Raw genomic sequence first — 18,752 nt, 5'->3', positions numbered from 1 at the left:
TCATTTGAAATGTTCTCCAGATGTTATATTCAATAGTTTATCTCATGGTTTAGATCAACACAGACCACTAGACTGTTATAATCATGGGAATCAAGTCCAGAACATGTCTGTTGGAGCAGAGTGAAGGCTGGAGTGGAAGTGAGTCTATGATGACTCTGTTTTCTGAGGGCTTTCTCTCTGGAGTTATACAGTAAAATAGCTCTGCTCCACGGAGGATGTTTCTGTCCATCTGTGTTCTTCTCATCCTGAACCACCACCACCTCCTCCTCCTCCTCCTCCTCCTCCTCCTCCTCCTCCTCTCTCATTCAGCTGTCCAGACTTTCTCTTCAGCACATTTTTTTGGTGGCTTTACTTAGCTCTCCTCCGTCTTGCTCCTTCACCTCGTCTCTTCTTGATGCTGATGCTCTCTTTGACAAGCCTGTTGTTTTGAAAGTGTGTGTGTGTGTGTGTGTGTGTGTGTGTGTGTGTGTTCCTCCCTGAGGCTGGAGGTGTGGGGAGGGGGGGTGAGATTGAAGGATAGATTTCTCACACACTGTGGCCTTGCTTTGTGAAGTAGAAAACACAAGTGGTGTGGATGCCTGTCTGTTCCACTCTGCTGCTGCCCTCCCTCCCCCCCCCTCCCTCCTCCCCCTTTGCTCCATCCTTCCTCATGTTGCACACTGTGCCCTTGTCACTCACTATTCCTCTCCTCCTTCCCTCTCTTTTCTCAGAGCGGCTGGAGCCAGAGGCCTCTGTGACGGTTTCCATGGGTATTGACTTCAGCGACTCGACACAAGCAGCCAACTTCCAGTTGTGGTGAGACAACCTGACATCCGCTCATATCACGTTTTCTCTTTCCTCCTCCGACCTTCAGTTGTACATCTTGTTCACTCCCTCTTTTCTCCAGACTCACACCTCCCTCCCTCTTTCTCTTCCATTCATTTGCATCCTTTCTCTCTCTCTCTCATTTGTTTTGTGGTAATTCTCCTCTTCCTGCCGGCTCTGTGCCGGCACTCCCAGGTGAGACATCAGCCGCGATTGATCCGGGTTCACTGGGATAACAATTATTACGCCAGTAATCAGCCCCGGCTCAAATCAAGCTGCTGAATGCCATCGGCGCCGCCGCTCAGCTGATCAATAACCTTATCAGAAAATCTGTTCAGGATGGGGGGGGGGAATCAATCCGACCCAAAATGCCTTGCAAACAGTGCGAATGGCAATCAGAGGAGAAACATTTAAAACACAAACAAAGCTCGAACAGACACAAGTGCACAAAACACACACTCACTGTGTCACACGTCATCGTCCGTTTACTCACGTTGAGATGGATTTAAACGACAGAACATGCAGGAATAGATCTGTTCTTAAGTCTTATTAAGTGATTTCACTTTTCTATTCATTTCTATTTACCAGCTACAGTTCACATCAACATTTCACTTAAACCTCCATGTAAGAGAGCCAATGTTCATCTCTACTTCCTTTTACTGGCTTCTTACAAATCGGTTATTATCAATACAATGCTGCAGCGAGCTCTATAGTATGACGCAATACAACGCAATACGACACAATACGATACAATAATGACAATAATGACACAATACGACACAATAATGACGCAATACGACACAATAATGACACAATAATGACACTACTGACACAATGAAACATAATACGACACAATACGACACAATACGACACAATACGACACAATACGACACAATACGACACAATAATGACACAGTAATGACACTACTGACACAATAATGATGCAAGACGACACAATAATGACGCAATACGACACGATATGATACAAAAGTAGCAGAAAAGGAATGAGTATGTAACGGTACTATGATCGGTTTGCTCTCTTTAGTTTATGTTTAAAGGTCAGGTAATAAGTGCTCCCTCTGAATTCAACATGTTTAAAACTCTCGTATTTAGAATTTGTATCATCGCCTTCGTGGGAGTCATATGCACTTAAAATGATCTATGACAGCAGAGGACGTATGGGGCATGACGTGTAGTCTTATGTGGTGTTATTGGGGCGATACTTATGCTAATTTACAATCCTCATGAACGCACATTCGTCATGTTTACGCCGGTCGTTCATTATCTGAAGTGAGGAGCGTACGAAGAACCTGCTCTTTCCTGAGGTCTGATGTCTTGTAACCAGCTTCCTGCTTTGTGTTAGATGTCCACTAAAGAAGTTTCTTTTCTCTTACTGTTGTTTTGCTGCCTCAGCACCAAGGAGGACCAGTTCAGTGTGTCCATCCAGCCCGCTGTGGGAGAGCTGCTCATGCCCAGCACCCTGACGGAGCAAGACTTCAGCAAGGAGCAAGGTGGGCTACGTCATGTTCTCTAAATCAATCAATATAAACTCTGGTTATCAGCTGAAAGCACAGTGAAGATCACCAGATACAAATGACCTGTTCAGATAAAATCACATTTACCAGACGTGCACATGGCTGTTTATACTTTAACATGTTTCTGGAAAAGGCTGATTTGCTGCAGTGTTTGTTAAAGAAGCGTGTATTGTTGCTTTTTTATCTAGTTTTGAGTGAAATTAGTGACACAATAACAGATTCCTTTGCTTTTATTTGGTCTGAAAATACAATTTTCAATACTGATGGATGTGAAATAAAAGAATTAAGGTACTCTAGCGAGTATTTACAGCAGCAGTCAGAGAAAACTCCAATGTTATATTTGTGACATGTTTAAACTTGATTTAAATATTAAAGAGCTATAAACAGCTCGGTGGCAAAGATAGAGGTTTACAATCTTTTCTATTGCGTGCAGTATTCACAAGTTATATTTATGAAGTGAAATGAAATCCTAGTGGGCTGCCTCTGATAACAAACATGTCCTCACCATTGTCATGAAAGCCTCTTGTGAAGCACTTACTGGTGTTCCCTCCACAGACACACACCTGTAGAGCTGCATAGCGAGGCGTCCATTGAGAGCTGAGAGCACACTCGTATCTCGGCCATCAGCTTTTGAGTGCGCGCTTAATGCTGCTTCTGCCTTAATTCATCTTCATTGGCTGTGTTTTGAGCTCTGCTGAGTACACCTCGCACAAAACAGAGTGGAGCGACTTGCTTTGCCGGAACCTTTTCTCTCGCTCGCAAATTGCTGCTTTAAACCAATCGAGTGAAGTCAATTAATTCTTTCAGTTTACAGGTTTTTCATTATATTTGCCTTCAAGACCTCTTTTATTTCTGCCTAACTTGTGCATATTTATCGCCATTCTTTCTCTAAAATTCTTGTTCGTTACTAAGTGCACATGAACCGGCCATTTGCCTTCAATTGAGAGGTTTTTTCCAAATCTCTTTGCATTTATCGAAGATTTTTCCTCATTTTAGTCACCAACAAAATCAGTTTTATCTTGTTGTTCAGTCCCAAATTCTTCTTCTTTATATCCACAACACTTTATAATGATAGTATAAACATGTCTGCTATGTATGTACTTTAAACCGGACACATTGAATCTACAGTAGTGACAGAATGAAGCTCCTGTTTGATTGGCTGAACGTTTCTCGTCCTGTCAGGTAAGCTGCTGGGCATGAACGAGACCTCTGCAACCGTCACGATGGCAACAGCCAACGCCTCCAGCCAGAACGTCAACACGCAGGTCCTGTCTGTGGCCAACGTAGGAGTGGTTTCATCCGGACAAAGCAGCCTCCACAGGTGAGCCGTCCTCGCCTCACAGTCACCGTCCTACTCCTTCATTGACACACTTTTGGGAACAGTCGCTCTTTTAGTTGCCCTGGACGGTGCTTTGCAGGTTTTCTTCTGGTGCTGTCGTGGTTGTAGAGTCAGCGGGTTTGGCAGGAAGTTGGTCAAAACAAAGATGGAGTGTCGGTCAGTCCGTCTGCTCGACTGACGAACTCATTTATCTGCAAACACAATGATTGAAGTGAGATGAACCGTGTGGAAAAGAGACAAACTGCGTGATTTGTATTTGAAAAAAGGTAATAAATCGCAATATATCTTCTCGCAATAATCCAAATTAATAATGGTAATTTTATGTTACGGGTGATTTCTGAGCGAGACAAAGGTCCTAAAAGGTACATGTACACGTTTTCTTTCATGTTCTTTTATGAACTATAACACTGACATCAGAATGCATTGTACTTCCTTGTCATCTTAGACCTTTTACTAACGGGTTATCAGATAAATCATGACAAATTATGACAATTTCACACACACATCTGAGAAGATAAAACGATGACATATTGGACAGACATGGATGTAAACTGCTACTCGACTGGTTGGTTGAAGCACACGAGTCGTGAGGTGGTAGTCCTCGTTTTTAATCTGAATGCTGTGAGTTGTACCTGCGTGCACGTGTCCGTTAGCATCGTGTTCTCCAGTGAGTGCCACAGAGTGAGAGCCAGGGGAATGCCCTGAGAAGCCTGGCTGTGTAATTGGTGTACACAGAGTGTGCTAATGAGCTTCCTCCTCTGTCACGCACACCCGAACACCTGATAGATAATTACACCTCCCTCTCTCCCTCTGTTTCCTGCTCCGTCTCTCTCACCCCCCCCCCCCATCTGTCTCTCCCTCCGCACCGCTGTCTCTCTTTCACTTCCTCTTTGTCTCTCACTCCGTCCTCCCTCCCTCTCTCCGTCCGTCCTTTTTATTTCCTCGCTCTTATTACATGTCTCGGAATAGAGGAAACATGTAGGAATACGTAAGGGACGGGGAGGAAGTCGGGGGAGGTAGAATAAAAGGGGGAGACGGCAGCACGAGGACACGGAGAGACGAAACGAGTGGAAATCAATGCTGGCCAGCGGGAGAGGCCTGCGTCCAATAACCCCGTCCTTCATTCAGAATAACGATGGCTCAAACGACGCCGCGCTATCAATCTCTCTCTCCCGCTTCTGTGACGGATAAAGAGGAAGACAGTCCTTTAAATCATTTAAAAAGCAAAAACATCTTCGGGTTCAGCTTCTCAAATGTGGATATTTCTGTTTTCTTACTTTTCTCTCACAGTAAACTGATTATCTGTGAGTTGTGGACAGTTGGTCAGACAGAATAAGACACCAGAGGCTGTTATGACGGGCGATCAGACCGTTGTTTTGTTAGGAAACTGCTTTCTTTTCTGTTTGTTACATAACTCCAGACCAAAGAAATGAAATGTAACATTCACTCACGGTCCTTACTGTACTTTAGGATTCATGTACACTACATCTTACTCTCCTTGCATCCTAAACGAGTCTGAGAAACCAGAGTGATGTCATATTTAGGGCTGCAACCTACGATTATATTCAGCTTTGATTACTCTTTATTATTTTATCATCAATGTAAGAAAACATAAAAACTAAATGCCCGACACAGGTTCCCAGAGTTAAATATGACGTCTTCAAACGGTCCAAAGTATTAAATCTACAATCGTACAAAACGAGAAGAGCAACAAATGCTCAGATTGAAGGAGCTGCGACCAGAGAAGGTTTCGCCTTTTTGTTTGATAAATGACTGAAACTATTAATTATTGTTGATTCAATTCCTGCCAGTCGACTAATCGTTTTAGCGCCGGTGATTTTAGTCATGGCACACACACACACACACACACACACACACACACACACACAGAGTGATCGATCTGATCGGCTGCAGCCACTGAGAGTTTGTTGTGGAGGTCACTCGGCATTAAAGGTGATGTGTGACCTTCTTTCTCTCCTCTGATCTCCCCGGAGAAGGCGCCTCTAATCCGGGTAAAAACCCCTCAACGTGTCTCCGCCCTCAGAGGAGCGAGAGTTCGGCTTTAACGTAGAAATGACGGATTCGACATGAATGATGCAGTTCGCACGTCGCCTGTGCTTTGAACTGACCTCCGGCACTTTGTGCGTTCTAGATCTCGGTGTTAGAGACGACAAAGCAACAGCCTCCTCGTGCACCTCTGCGTCCCTGCACTCCTCTTGTTTATCAGCAGGGTGCAGCACTGCTTTTCCCAAACAGGCGTCGAGGCCGAGTGGAGGGGGGGGGGGGGTGGATGCCACTGAAACATAGAAATTGATTGCTGGAAAGGAGGATGGCAATAAATCAAGCAGCAACGCAAATGTAGAAAACGCTGTTCTTGTTTATGTCTAAACAGGCGGAATAGAATAAATGTGCTCTATTTTTCAGTCTGTTTGAAAGCAAATTTGATCGAATTTTGCATGCATTGCCAATCCCTCTGGTTAGAGCCTAATTTAAGAAAGGGAAAAAGCTGAACCCTTGATTTATAAGCTCTGCTTTCTCTTTACTTTACACTCTGATATCATTAACCGATGCTTCTTGGAACACTGTATTTCCCCCTTTTCCTGGGGAAGTTGAATTCTTGTTCCTGTTTAAAGTTTAATTGGCTCTCATTTATAACCTGACTAATTAAACGTCTGCTCTCTTTATTATGGATCGCTTCAGCAGACAGTGTGGCTTATGATCCATCTTCACACGGTACAGAGAGGGAGCTTGCGGAAACGGAATTTACGCGTCGAGCTCGGTAACGTTTTCTCCTCGAGTCCTCGTTGAGTTAAGTTCTCGTCTCCCGTCTTATTTCCCATCAGCCCTTGCAGTCTGTCCGTCCTCGCCGTCCGCCCTTCGAGCGCGGTCGCTGCAGTCCGTCCGTATGGCCGAGCTCTGGAGATGCGTGGAGGGTTCCTGCTTCTAATTGGGGCTAATGGCTCTGGCCATCTGCCTGCGCTGAGTCTGCTCGCATGTGTTGCTGCTCTGGCCTCACTGACCGCTCGGTTGAAGGACACTTGTCCACCTGGCCGAACACCAGGACCGAACACTGATGCCCGGCCGTCGCACATTTGGCCTCAGCCTTTCTGAGCTCCTGATTCCTGTGACATCATGCACCAATCATTTCTTCTGAACCAGCTCGGAGTCTAAGCCGGTCGAGCGTGTACCACAGGGTTAAGTCCTGCATTCTCGGTTGCAGAATCCTCTGCGTCGGCTCCGATGCGAGGGCGAATGTAAAGGTGAAAGCCCACTTTGTGTTTGCAGTGGCAGGGTGGAGGGGAGGCAGATGGCACACACAGGCTCTCTGCACTGAGGAGAACCACAGATAATTGGAGAGTGATGCTTAGCCGCAGCCCCGCCGATCGATGCCAATCCGCCTGCTCTAAGTCCAGGGTTATGCTTTGCTTTTCTTTCCATACACTGCAATTAATCCAGTGTTTAGCCCAGCATGTGAAGAGTGCAGGAGAATACCAATGACCCGTTTAAAGCTCGCTTGTCCTTAATCTGTCCCCCTTTCTAGTCCCCCCCCCCCCCCCCCAAAACATGCCCCCATGTTGTGTTAGATGATGACGTAGATCTGCTCGTACCACAGAAAACGCAAAAGCGAGAATGTTCAAAGCAAAATGCGCCCGGAAATCAAAGGCGATCGGAGCGCTGTTGTTTCTTTCACTCGCTCTTATTGCGACACATGAACAACAGCCCAGAGCGGCGTCTCCTGAGACGGAATGAAAGCCGCCTCGGGCTAGTGTTAACTGGCCGAGTAAATGATAGATTTATATCCTAAATCCATTAGCAAAGCCACAGGGACCCCATAGACACCTTAAGCTGCTGACAGCGGGGGCAGAGCGGAGGGAACCGGATGTTCCTCGTGTTTACACGCTCGTGTTTCATGTTCGTGTCGAACGGGAATAAAACACCTTCTGAAGGTTGGAGCGAAGCACGGCAGAGGACGCGTCTTTACTTCTCCCACAATTAGTCATTTTGAATTGACATGCAACCCCTGAATTATTTAAAGAAGCAAAGAGGCTGGATGTTTTTGAGAGAAATGAACCCTCTTCTTGAATGGCTTGTGTTTCCTGCTGAAGTGGCTAATATTTTAATTAAGCCCGAGGAGGACTCTCTCTCCTCCCTGAGAGCCTCCTGATAAACTCCCTCTCCTCTGTTGATGGTAATTTAGCAGCTCCCCAGAGACGCACCCAGACACACTGGGTTTGTGAGCCAGTTTCATTGTGTATGCATGCCCCCCCCCCCTCACCACCACCACCCTCTTTAACGTGTGCGTGCTAATTGGTGGACGTGCTAGCCGCTCCTGCCGCGCAGCACGCCGCTCTGCCCACAGGCCGTCCTGCGGGGGGCTCTTCACGGGCTTCGGTCGGGCCTAAGTGGGGCTCTTTGTGGGCTGTTTGTCAGGCCTAAGCAGGCTGCCACGGGGGGGGTCTTTGTTGCGGGGATGTAGTGCTAAATGGAGGCAGATGGCTGAGAGTCGGCCACGTGAGGCCCCGGAGATGCAGGGGGGGCGCCGCTCGGCTCCGTCGCTCCTCAAAGAGGGTCACGCTGGGTCATAGCCCCTGTCTGCCTCTTGTTAGCGCTCTCAATGGGGACCATGTGTGCCCACATTTGGCCCCGGTCTGCAGGGACAGTATCCAAGGAAACAGGGGACCAAGAATCCTCCCGATGGTCCGGAGGGAGCCGGTGGGACAGGGGGGGTGGGGGGCGTCCCCCATACTGGTCCAGAGGCTTCCCGCACACTCGTAGACGGCCACAGTCCATAAAAAAACAGGCTAAAGACGGTTTGAGTGACATGGAGGGCGTGTCCCGCCCCTCACGGCTCTTCAGTCAGCTGGAATAATGGACTGTCTGTTGCTCCGCTCTCTATTTTTCCTGTCGCATCGTTTTCCGTCTTTGTCTCACTCACTCATTTAGAGTCATTACAAGGTGTGAGGTGTTGGAGAATGTTCCAACGAGAGGATTTACGGGTTTGGGGGAGAAATGTGAGTTAAGTGTGCAGGCCGGCAACTCATTCATCTCTTCATTAAAGCACCTTGTGTTCTACGTTAACTGTTCATTGATGTACCATCAGGTGTTTTATGTGGAAAGGTTTCATCGATAAAGAGAATTTTGTTTCATTTCATGGTCCGTATAACAGGAATAGAAATATAATCAAATAGAAATATAATCAAATCGAAGTAATGAAGTGAGCTTAGTTCAGTCTACAAATACGACCTTCCTGCCTCGTGATGATCAATTGTTGAAATATGTTTATTATTTTATATAAAAACCTGTTTGATATCTTCAACCGAGGTGAACCCAGACAAGTTTTTCACATTTATATTTGATGCAGATATTCTAAACACATAAGATGAATGAAATGAACGGTGGACCAGGTCTCTGCTGGAGGATCTGGGTCTGTCCACAGTGGACCAGGTCTCTGCTGGAGGATCTGGGTCTGTCCACGGTGGGCCGGTCTGGAGGCCCTGCTGGAGGAGTTTTGGTATCTACCAAATCCATAGGAATAGCCAGGTTTCACACTAATGGTCCAGAAAAACCTGCTCCTGCAGATGACCCACAGAGCATGCTGTCAACAGTCTTTATGGGAACTATTTCTTTGGTAGAAAGTAGTTCCATTGAAAACCGTTGCGTGAACTCTCCCGTTAACGCTCAGTGTCAGTCTGTGGTCTGGGTTTTGTGGCGCTGACCCACGTTCTCTTCCTCGCCTGCAGGTTTGCCGGGCGGACGGTGAGCAGCGGAGCCCTGGTCTTGGTCTCGCTGGAGCTGAAGGAGTCCTCCGCCGCGCTGCTCACCATCAACACAGACAAGAGCGTCATGGCGTCCATGTTGCTCCGAGACCTCAAACAAGCCCTCGCCCTGGCGTAGAGAGCCCTCCCTCCTCCCTTGAGTAAAGGTAAAGGGGAACCACACTTCATTAAAGATTTCACGTATTTTATCTCTGTGATTGAGGACAATTCAAGCACTTTTATCCGAAATACGGAGCTTGATCTTGTGTCACTCACGGAGAATTAACTGGAAACTATTCTTTTTTTTTTTTTTATGGGCCGAGGTTTTTGGGAGGATTGTCCTGAATCACAGGAATAACTTTGTGAAAGTCTTCGAGTAAAGTAGTGAACCCCCTTTAAGAGCACAGAAGGCATCAAAGAAGTTAAAATGTGACATTTAACCTCCTTTATACGTCGCCCTCCATCCAATCGTGTCGGACCAACCGGTCATTTACCTCAGCGGTTACTATTTACTGGTCTCTGGTTTTGACCGAACATTATTCAGTACAAGCAGCTGTACGTACATGTTTGTGAGAGAGTACATCGCTGCTCCACTCGACCGTCTGACCCTCGTCGATGTTTCTACAGGTTGAGATGTGTGAGACGGTTTGCATTGATGGACTTTAGTGCCAAGAAAAAACTAGAAAAAGAAGGATTTCACCGTGAAATGTCGACCTCATCACATGATAAACGCCAAACGAGACTCTCTGCCCCTGATGTAGTTTTACCCCAAAAACCACATTTGTTAAAGTGCCTTCTACGTGAAAATGTTATTTAGAAAAACCAAAACATGTATGTTAGACTTAAATCAACAAGGTGTTTTTATTTGTACCGCTTTGCCTGAACAATAAAGAGTGAATTTATTCAAATACATATTTGTCTCTATGATATATCTTTTACCTGACGGCGTCTCCAACACGCTGTGATTTATCGTCATTTACACCAACGTGGCTGAAACACGACGTCGTTAGTGACGAGCTCTGCTAATTGGCCGTGCACTCATGACATCGTGATTGAGATGAATCTGTCGGCAAGAAGAGACTCGATATCCGGGCTCATTAAGAGAGTTTCCACAGACAGACTGGAGGTGAAACTAAGTAGAATCAATAGAATAATAGACTTGAATGTGGAGTACTACAGTACATGGAATATGGGGGAAATGATATCTGCCCTGAGTTATTCTTCAGTGAATTAAAAGACGCAGACGCATTGAAAACACAAAGGTTTGTGTTTTCTTTGTTCCCTGCTATAAACTAACATTCATACTTAAAAGAGACTCGTGTTGCTGCTATGAAGAGCGGTAACAGCAAAGTAGGATTCTTTCTGTGCTTTATTCAATGTTCATAGAAGATGAATGAGGACTTTCTGCAGCGAGAACGTTGAGCAAAGCTAAAAGTTAAAGAGCCTAAAGACGGCTCTGCTTTGCTGCTCGTGGTGGACTACAGTTGTGCAGACGTGTCCGTGATGTGTTGCCTCTCTGAGAGGCCGGTGGCGTGGTGTGCTTTGCGGCTGGCTGTCTTTTCCGGCTCATAAATAGCGTCTCTCTGAGGGCTGTGGTGAACACCTGTTAGCTCATCTGTCACAGGAGCTCCACTCGCATCCATCACCTCTCCCTCTGTACTCATTCCCTCAGCCAGCTGTTCCCATCTCACACACACACACACACACACACACACACACACACACACACACACACACATCATACAGATCCACTGCCACATGGAAGGTTTTCAAACTTATTTGCACATTTTACAAGATACTTCACAAATGGAGAAAGAAAACAGCTCCACGCACTGTTTCACTGTTATAAGGCTTTGATACAGAAAACATCTGGACTCTTCAGAAATAAATATATGCCACATTTTCTACATTAAAGTAAGCCAAAGACACAAGTAAGAGTCTACAGATGCTGATGTTTAGCAGGTATAATGTTGACCATCTTAAGGCCTTCACACATCGGGGGTGTGATGGATAAACGACAACAAAAAACACCGTTGTGACAGTTTGCGACACGTTTTCATGAAACGGTTTGAATAGATTTGTGCAGGCAGAGGACCATATGTAGGAGAACCTATTTTTAGTTTTATTTCTCTCTCTGGTCATTTTGAAGCCGTGAGTTCGGCGATTTGGTCGTCGCCATCTTGACTTTTTTCCAACCAGTGAACGGAAGTGAGCATATCTGGACTGAGGAGTGACGTAGAGACCTGTCAATCACCGTGTAGCCCCGCCCTAAAGCATCCCCTGCTTTATGGTCTGTGTGACTCTAAATGGACCATAATGTACTAAATGAACATCATGCTGTATTGAAGAAGACTTGAAACTAGAGATTGAGACATAAACTCATGTTTACAATGTTTACTGAGGTAATAAATCAAGAGAGAAGTAGAGTCATTTTCTCATAGACAAAGCAAAAGCTAACCATCAGCCTTAGTTGTTAGCAAATGTTAGCATCCTAACACGCTGACCTAAGCCAAACGTTTTACCAGCTTATGTGCTTATGAGTTGCTAAGAAGACGCCCCAGAAGACGGGTCACTCAGGTATAGTTCCATCATTGTTCAAAGGCAAAGAATAACTTTATGTCGGTTGTAATGAATAAATATATTTTAAAATCAAGTAAGTTTCTCTGGCATTTAGTTTTCTACTGAACCGAACCGTGGCTCCACTGTATCGTACCCAACCCAACCGTGAGTTTTGTGAAGCGTTACACCCCTAATATTAGCATATAGCTCTACAGCCTCTCTAGCCCGGCTGTAAGTCTTGTTTTAAAGTGTAGATCAGAGAAAGAGTTTCAACAAACTCAACCCAAGGTGTCCTCATGCCGATAGATGCATGATGTGTGTGTGTGTGTGTGTGTGTGTGTGTGTGTGTGTGTGTGTGTGTGTGTGTGTGTGTGTGTGTGTGTGTGTGTGTGTGTGTGTGTGTGTGTGTGTGTGTGTGTGTGTGTGTGTGTGTGTGTGTGTGTGTGTGTGTGTGTGTGTGATCCATCTCCCCGTGTTGGCACCTGCTATAATAGGCTCTGGGGAGGGAATGAGAGAGCAGAGGGTGCTGCCTCTCCTCCCCTTCACCTCTCCCAGTGACAGCTTGATTTCTTTCCCTCTCTGGGCTGCAGCACAGTGACATGATGGGCCTGTTCAGTTGGTCTTATCACGGTCTGTGTTTGAGGAGGGTGGATGGAGGGGGGGTGGGGGGGTAAAAGCAGAGGATCCCCAGCTGAGGAAACGCCTGTCTGACCTGAACACTGAGAGCAACTTCTCATTAGCCAGCGTGTCTCTGATCAGCATCTCGAGCTGCAGACCTGCCAGTCCACGCTGATACGTTATGGATTTACTCCGTTTATTCGGAGCAATTTGACTTTGCTTTTAACCACAGCGTCGTTCTTAACTGTTGTCACACGTAGTCTGGCAAAGAAAACGCCGTCTGCACGAGTTAGTCACATGATCTCACATTAACCAACCACATTATTATGTAAATAACACAACAAGATATCCTGTGAAAATACTGCACAAGTTTCCTCTTCACTATAAAATGATAAGTTCACATATTATTCAATCAAAGGCCTGATTGTCTGCTATAAAATAACCGGTTACGTCAAAGCGGTTTTTGAAGCCTCGAGTTCGGCATTTTGTTTTTTTGCAACCAGTGAACAGGAAGTGACCATATCTGGACTGAGGAGGAGTGACGTGGAGACGCCGTATACGTCTCTGATAGAGGTCTGTCAATCACAGTAGCCCCGCCCTAAAGCATCCCCTGCTTTATGGTCTGTGTGACTCTAAATGGACCATAATGTACGAAATGAACATCATGCTGTATTGAAGAAGACTTGAAACTAGAGATTGAGACATAAACTCATGTTTACAATGTTTACTGAGGGAATAAATCAAGAGAGAAGTAGAGTCATTTTCTATAGACTTCTATACAACCAGAGGAGTCGCCCCCTGGTGGACACTAGAGAGAATGCAGCTTTAACACATGAAGCTTTGACTGCCAAAAACACATCGACTTCAAACAAGTGAACCGAAGGTGTTATAGATGCTAATTTCCTGGTTTTAGGACTCATTCCTGCAGCTCTCTGGGCTTCACATATAGAACAGTTTGATCACGTAACAGTAGATGATGATGTACATAAAGTAAGAGTTGTTGGTCACATTTAGTTTACGTCTCTTCTCCCTTTTCTTTCTGTAAACTCAGCCGGCGTCTCAGCCAGTTACAGTTATCTGTTGATTGACAGATGAGCTATTTTAAATCCTATTAAACTCAAAAGTCAACTTTATTCAACTACCTTTCAATCAGCTCATTAAATGAATCACCTTTTTTCACCAACGCAGTTCAGTCTTTCTTTTCTGGCTGATGCAGAGACACAAGTTCATGTCTCTGTTATATCCAGACTTTATTTTATTGTAATGTTTGTTTTTTATCCCAAAAATGTATTTTTTTAATGCAACTTGAGGGCAGAGGGTCATGAGGACAGAGGGTCATGAGGACAGAGGGTCATGAGGGCAGAGGGTCATGAGGACAGAGGGTCATGAGGACAGAGGGTCATGAGGGTCATGAGGACAGAGGGTCATGAGGGTCATGAGGACAGAGGGTCATGAGGACAGAGGGTCATGAGGACAGAGGGTCATGAGGACAGAGGGTCATGAGGACAGAGGGTCCTGCACAGATTTGAAGGGCTTCATAAGTAAAATGTACTCGTTAAATAGTCTATTTATCCAATTCGACATGAAACCAAAAACACATTTTCAGGTGTCATGCCGATAGTTCAGGGACTATTTCTTTGGTATAAAACACCTCAAATGGAACCATCAAAGTCTTCTAGTTGAGTAAACACGACGGTGTTTCTAGAAGACCAGCCAGAGTTGAACTTCCTAAACAGTCTAACCAAACACAAAAGAAGACGTATAATCCGTCGCTGAAGCCGATTCCTCTCTCAACACTGATTGCTGAGGAGCTAATAAATAGATGACAGATTCTGCAACTGATCATTTCACAAGTCGCTAACGCAGTTAATCCTCCGGCAGCGCGGAGCGATGTTCCCCCGACGAGCTGAGCGCTCCTCGCTCAGACGCGAGATAATGGGAAGATGCATGACATCTGAAGAAGAAGGTGTCATATCCACACAAATACAATTTATTCCCCCAAAACAATCACTGAGTGACTCCAGCAGACCCGTGGGAGCAGTAATTGTAGTGATTATGCTTAAATTGATGCTTCACAGCTATTCCTGTTTCTCCTGAATTGTAATTAGATTTTTTTTTCTTCTTCCTCGACTGAAGTTTCTTTTGAAACGCTTCTTCGCAGCGTGGAGACTAATGACTCCATGTTTCCCCACTGAAATGTTCAATCAGCGGCTCGTTAGAGGGACGGACACATTCAGCTCTGCTGATTTGATTTTTCACTTGATTTCTTCTTCTTTTTTTTTTGGTGTCCAACATTTATCAATCTCCAGTCCGGAGGAGATGAGGTTCATCTGGGCACACGGAAACTTACATCTCAGGCTCGAGAGTATTGTGAATCTTGAGATCAGAGTATTTATGATATGTGACGTTTTGCAATAATAGCGAATGAATAATCCGCTTTAAATGTAACGTGACAGACTCTTGTGTGTCTGCTCTGTGCTGTCACTCAAAGAGCAAAGCAAAAAGATCCTTTTAAGAGGCTTTCATTGCGTTGTTTACCTTCCTCTCTTTTCAAAAAGAGGCCATCTTCCAGGTGCATTGAACAATTGACTCGTGCTTCTGTTTCTCCCAAAGTGAAAGCACAAAAGAGCATTTATGGTCAACACCCACGCCAGCCTTTAATTACCGTTTGATTGCACTTTAAAAAACACTCAAGTGCATTAAAAAGTGATCACGCGGTCCAGAAAATAAATAGATGGAGATGGGCTTCATTAATAGTGACTAGGAGGTAAAAGGCAGCGTCACACACTCAGCGCCCGCCGCTGAGATTTATTTGTGCCACAGACGCAGAGCTGTTGACGGGTTTAAAGCGAGTTAATGGAAGTTAATAAGTTAAAAGGGGTGAGGAGGAGGTGAGTGCTGGTAAAGTGCTCCGCCGGCCCCATAAAGCGTCGCACTAAAACAGACTCCCTCTGACATAGTGGCGTATTAGTGGTGCAGGGAAGAAAGAGACATAAACCTCAGTGATTCACGCACACAAAAGCCCCCCCCCCCGCCCCCCCCACCAAAGTCTGAAGACGCTCCTAATGAAGACCTGTATGTGACGGCGAGCGCACAATAAAGTGCACAAACACTTTGCATCAGCCTCCGCGTGCTCTCAATGATCATAAAAAGACAGAGAGGAGTCTGGTAGTCTGTGTGTGTGTGTGTGTGTGTGTGTGTGTGTGTGTGTGTGTGTGTGTGTGTGTGTGTGTGTGTGTGTGTGTGTGTGTGTGTGTGTGTGTGTGTGTGTGTGTGTGTGTGTGTGTGTGTGTCTTTGTTGTTTTGAATGGACGTATTGTTCATTCAGGGCATTTACTGTCGTTTGGAAAAAATCAGCTTTTTATTTTCTTCCATAATATATTTATAATATATTTTCGTCAACCTCAAATATTCATTACCCTTTTAAAATGTCGGTCAACAAACAATTGTTTCACATTTCAATGAAACCGTGTGAGACGTTTGGAGGTGAAGTGTCTCTTTGACGAAACGGCAAACGACTCATAAACAACATGAAAAGAAGCAACAAAGTGTTTGTGTGAGAGCAAAGCCAAGAAACTACAACTGGTTCAATCGTTAACAATAATACTATTTTATAAACATATACCATGTTTTTAATGTGAAATGTTTATCTGAGTCACTAAGTCACATACAAAGTACAATATAGTACTATAATTCAGCAGAGAATGGAAATACTTGAGTAAATGTACTTGGTTACATTCCACCACTGAATATCCGGCGACTTTTGATTTGTAAAAACATTTTTAAGACACAACTTTGGGCTCTGGGACCTTGTGATGACGTCAATGAAGAATAATCCACATTCATTCAGTACTTTTTAGTTGAATACGTTTTAGGACCTAATGTCGTTAAGAGCACTTTAAAGCCTGATTAGCAGTACAAATACTCAGTAACAGTGCTTCATTATTCTACATTAAATATGTATTTATCTGGATTGTTCAGTGAGAACTTGTTCTTCCCTCAGTCAGTGAATGCAGCATATTTGAGACTCGTGTTTTGCCCCACTTTAGTAAATCAGCATCATCATCCTAAAGACTTTTTAAAGTATGACCACTGTATGATCTGTAACTGCGTCTCGCGCTCTGAAGGCGCAGCGCCATGACGCACCGGCCTCTCATCTGAATGCTAATTTGCTATTTAACAATCCTCCTTTTACGCACGGAGGAGGATTTTAAATGCGCATCTCATTTCCACGGTGGCGCACACGCAGCCCCCTCTTTAGCGCACGGGAGAAAAGAAATAGAGGCGGTGCTGCAAACCCCAAATCCACCATCTAATCCCCCCCCCCCCCCCCCCCCCCCCCCCCCCTCCAGAGACGGACAGCCTTTGAGAGGGGCCCCGGGTCGAGCCGCGGAGTCACTTTCGGAGAGTTAAATGCTCTGGAACGATCCTTTTGTTTGCGCCACGCACACAGCGGCGCTCTTTTGAGGCGACTTAAATAGAAGAGCGAGCGGCCTTTAATTGGAGCAGTTGTCATATGGAGATATTTGAATAGAGATCGTGTGCAGCACTTCACACAAATCCACTGGCGGTTTGGAGGAGAGGCGGAGGGATTAGATAAATGGACTCAATCAGCCAATTAACACTTCGACCGGCTCCGGGAACATGCCGGTTAACATTTGAAAAGGCTCGTGAGACCTTTTTTTTTGTCACATGTGTTAATAACAGACGTGTCATAATACTGAGGGGATTACACGAGAGGAGGCTGTAATCCTGTTAGGTTTAAGACCGGGATCAGGTTCGAGTTTTGAATATTTGGCCTCAATTGTTCCATTTTTTTTTGGTTTCGACTCTCATTGAAGATGATTCCCGCATCAGCCCCCTGCGCGCGTGGGGGGGGGGGGGGGGGGGGGGTACGGGGGCTGACAAGGTTACACGCTGAATTTGTTTTTTTGAGTTTGGCATCTCTAATCATGGCGTTTCCAATCGTGTGATTTATGTTCGCCGTCCGCACGCGCGCTATGATTACGGCCCCAGTGGCGAGTTGCGGTTTGATGTCTGCTGCGGGCGAACAAGGGGGAGTAAAAGGGGGAGTAAACGGGCGTTTTATTTATCACCGGTGCCACAGACCCCCAGAGCGGAAGAGCGCGCTCCCAAATTGAAATATAGCGGAGTTTACTCTCCTGATTAGGTCTCTCTCGCGCTCTCTCTCTCTCTCTCTCTCTCTCGCTCTCGCTCTCGCTCTCTCTCTCTCTCTCTTCCCCCCCCTAATTGGGTCTGGATTAATGTGGTCTGGATTGACAGTGAATATGAATAATCACAAAATAATAAGAATTTACTCCATGTTTTTAGTAATAAAATGTGAAAACCTTCAGACATAAACAGACGAAGTAGTAAAATAAACACCTGAATGTGTATTTTGGATATTTTCTTTCCAGTCTGAAAAAAAAGACATCACATCTCAGTGATCACAACGCATGAAGAAGAACAACAATGTGTTTGCCTTCACTTTCCTCTCGGCACCAGAGGCTCATGGGAAGTTAAGCTCCCATTACCTGAAAATGCAAAGTTGTGTTGTCAACACCCCTCCTCCCTCCTCCCGTGAGGTGCAGGAAGCCCTTTAACCTGAACGGATAACGCGTGCACGTGCGTGTATGTGTGTCTGCGCGAGGCGGCCCTGGAGGCGCTCACCTGAGCGTCACCGTACAAACCTCCACAAAGCAGCGGCAGGCTGTGACCTTTACTATAATTCATCACGCGGCGCGCTGACAGCGGGGCCCTTCACAGGCCGATAATTTGATTACTATAACATCTGTAACATCAATAATGTCCGATGAGATTGTTTTGCGCAACCAAACATGCAGAGGCCATAAAGGATTGTTGTGGCGAGGAGGAGGAGGAGGAGGAGGAGGAGGCGGCGGCATGTCATGACGTTTAACCGCGTGCAGTCAGCGTGGCCTGTTTGCGAGAGGACGATGACGCTCGCGGTGATGGTGATGGTGATTTATAGCCTGTAATAAAAGTTGGAATCACCTTTACGCACGTGGTTTAAATGACGCCGACGTTTAAAAAAACAAGGAAGCGCGAGACTGACATATTTTTATTGTGCACGTGTGAATTTCTGAATAACCGAAACAAAAACGCAGGCGTTCATATCGCAGC

General features: G+C 45.5%; 1 protein-coding gene across 2 annotated transcripts in view; it reads left to right on the top strand.

Moving 5' to 3' along the window:
- The window catches only part of ap3b1a (adaptor related protein complex 3 subunit beta 1a), a 45,330-nt gene extending 35,017 nt beyond the window's left edge, over positions 1 to 10,313 (top strand). For both annotated transcript variants that reach the window (XM_079288782.1, XM_079288781.1), the window contains 4 exons: positions 711 to 795; positions 2,218 to 2,315; positions 3,522 to 3,660; positions 9,420 to 10,313. In XM_079288782.1, the coding sequence (XP_079144908.1) occupies positions 711 to 795; positions 2,218 to 2,315; positions 3,522 to 3,660; positions 9,420 to 9,573 (476 nt within the window). In that variant the 3' untranslated portion in view covers positions 9,574 to 10,313. The remainder of the gene's footprint in view (positions 1 to 710; positions 796 to 2,217; positions 2,316 to 3,521; positions 3,661 to 9,419) is intronic.
- The last annotated feature ends 8,439 nt before the right edge of the window (positions 10,314 to 18,752 follow it).

The sequence above is a fragment of the Melanostigma gelatinosum genome, assembly GCF_949748355.1.
Source record: "Melanostigma gelatinosum genome assembly, chromosome: 18".
Classification (NCBI taxonomy): Eukaryota; Metazoa; Chordata; class Actinopteri; order Perciformes; family Zoarcidae; genus Melanostigma; species Melanostigma gelatinosum.
Note: the sequence above shows the minus strand (reverse complement) of the source record. Positions and strands in the feature narration are given on the sequence as shown.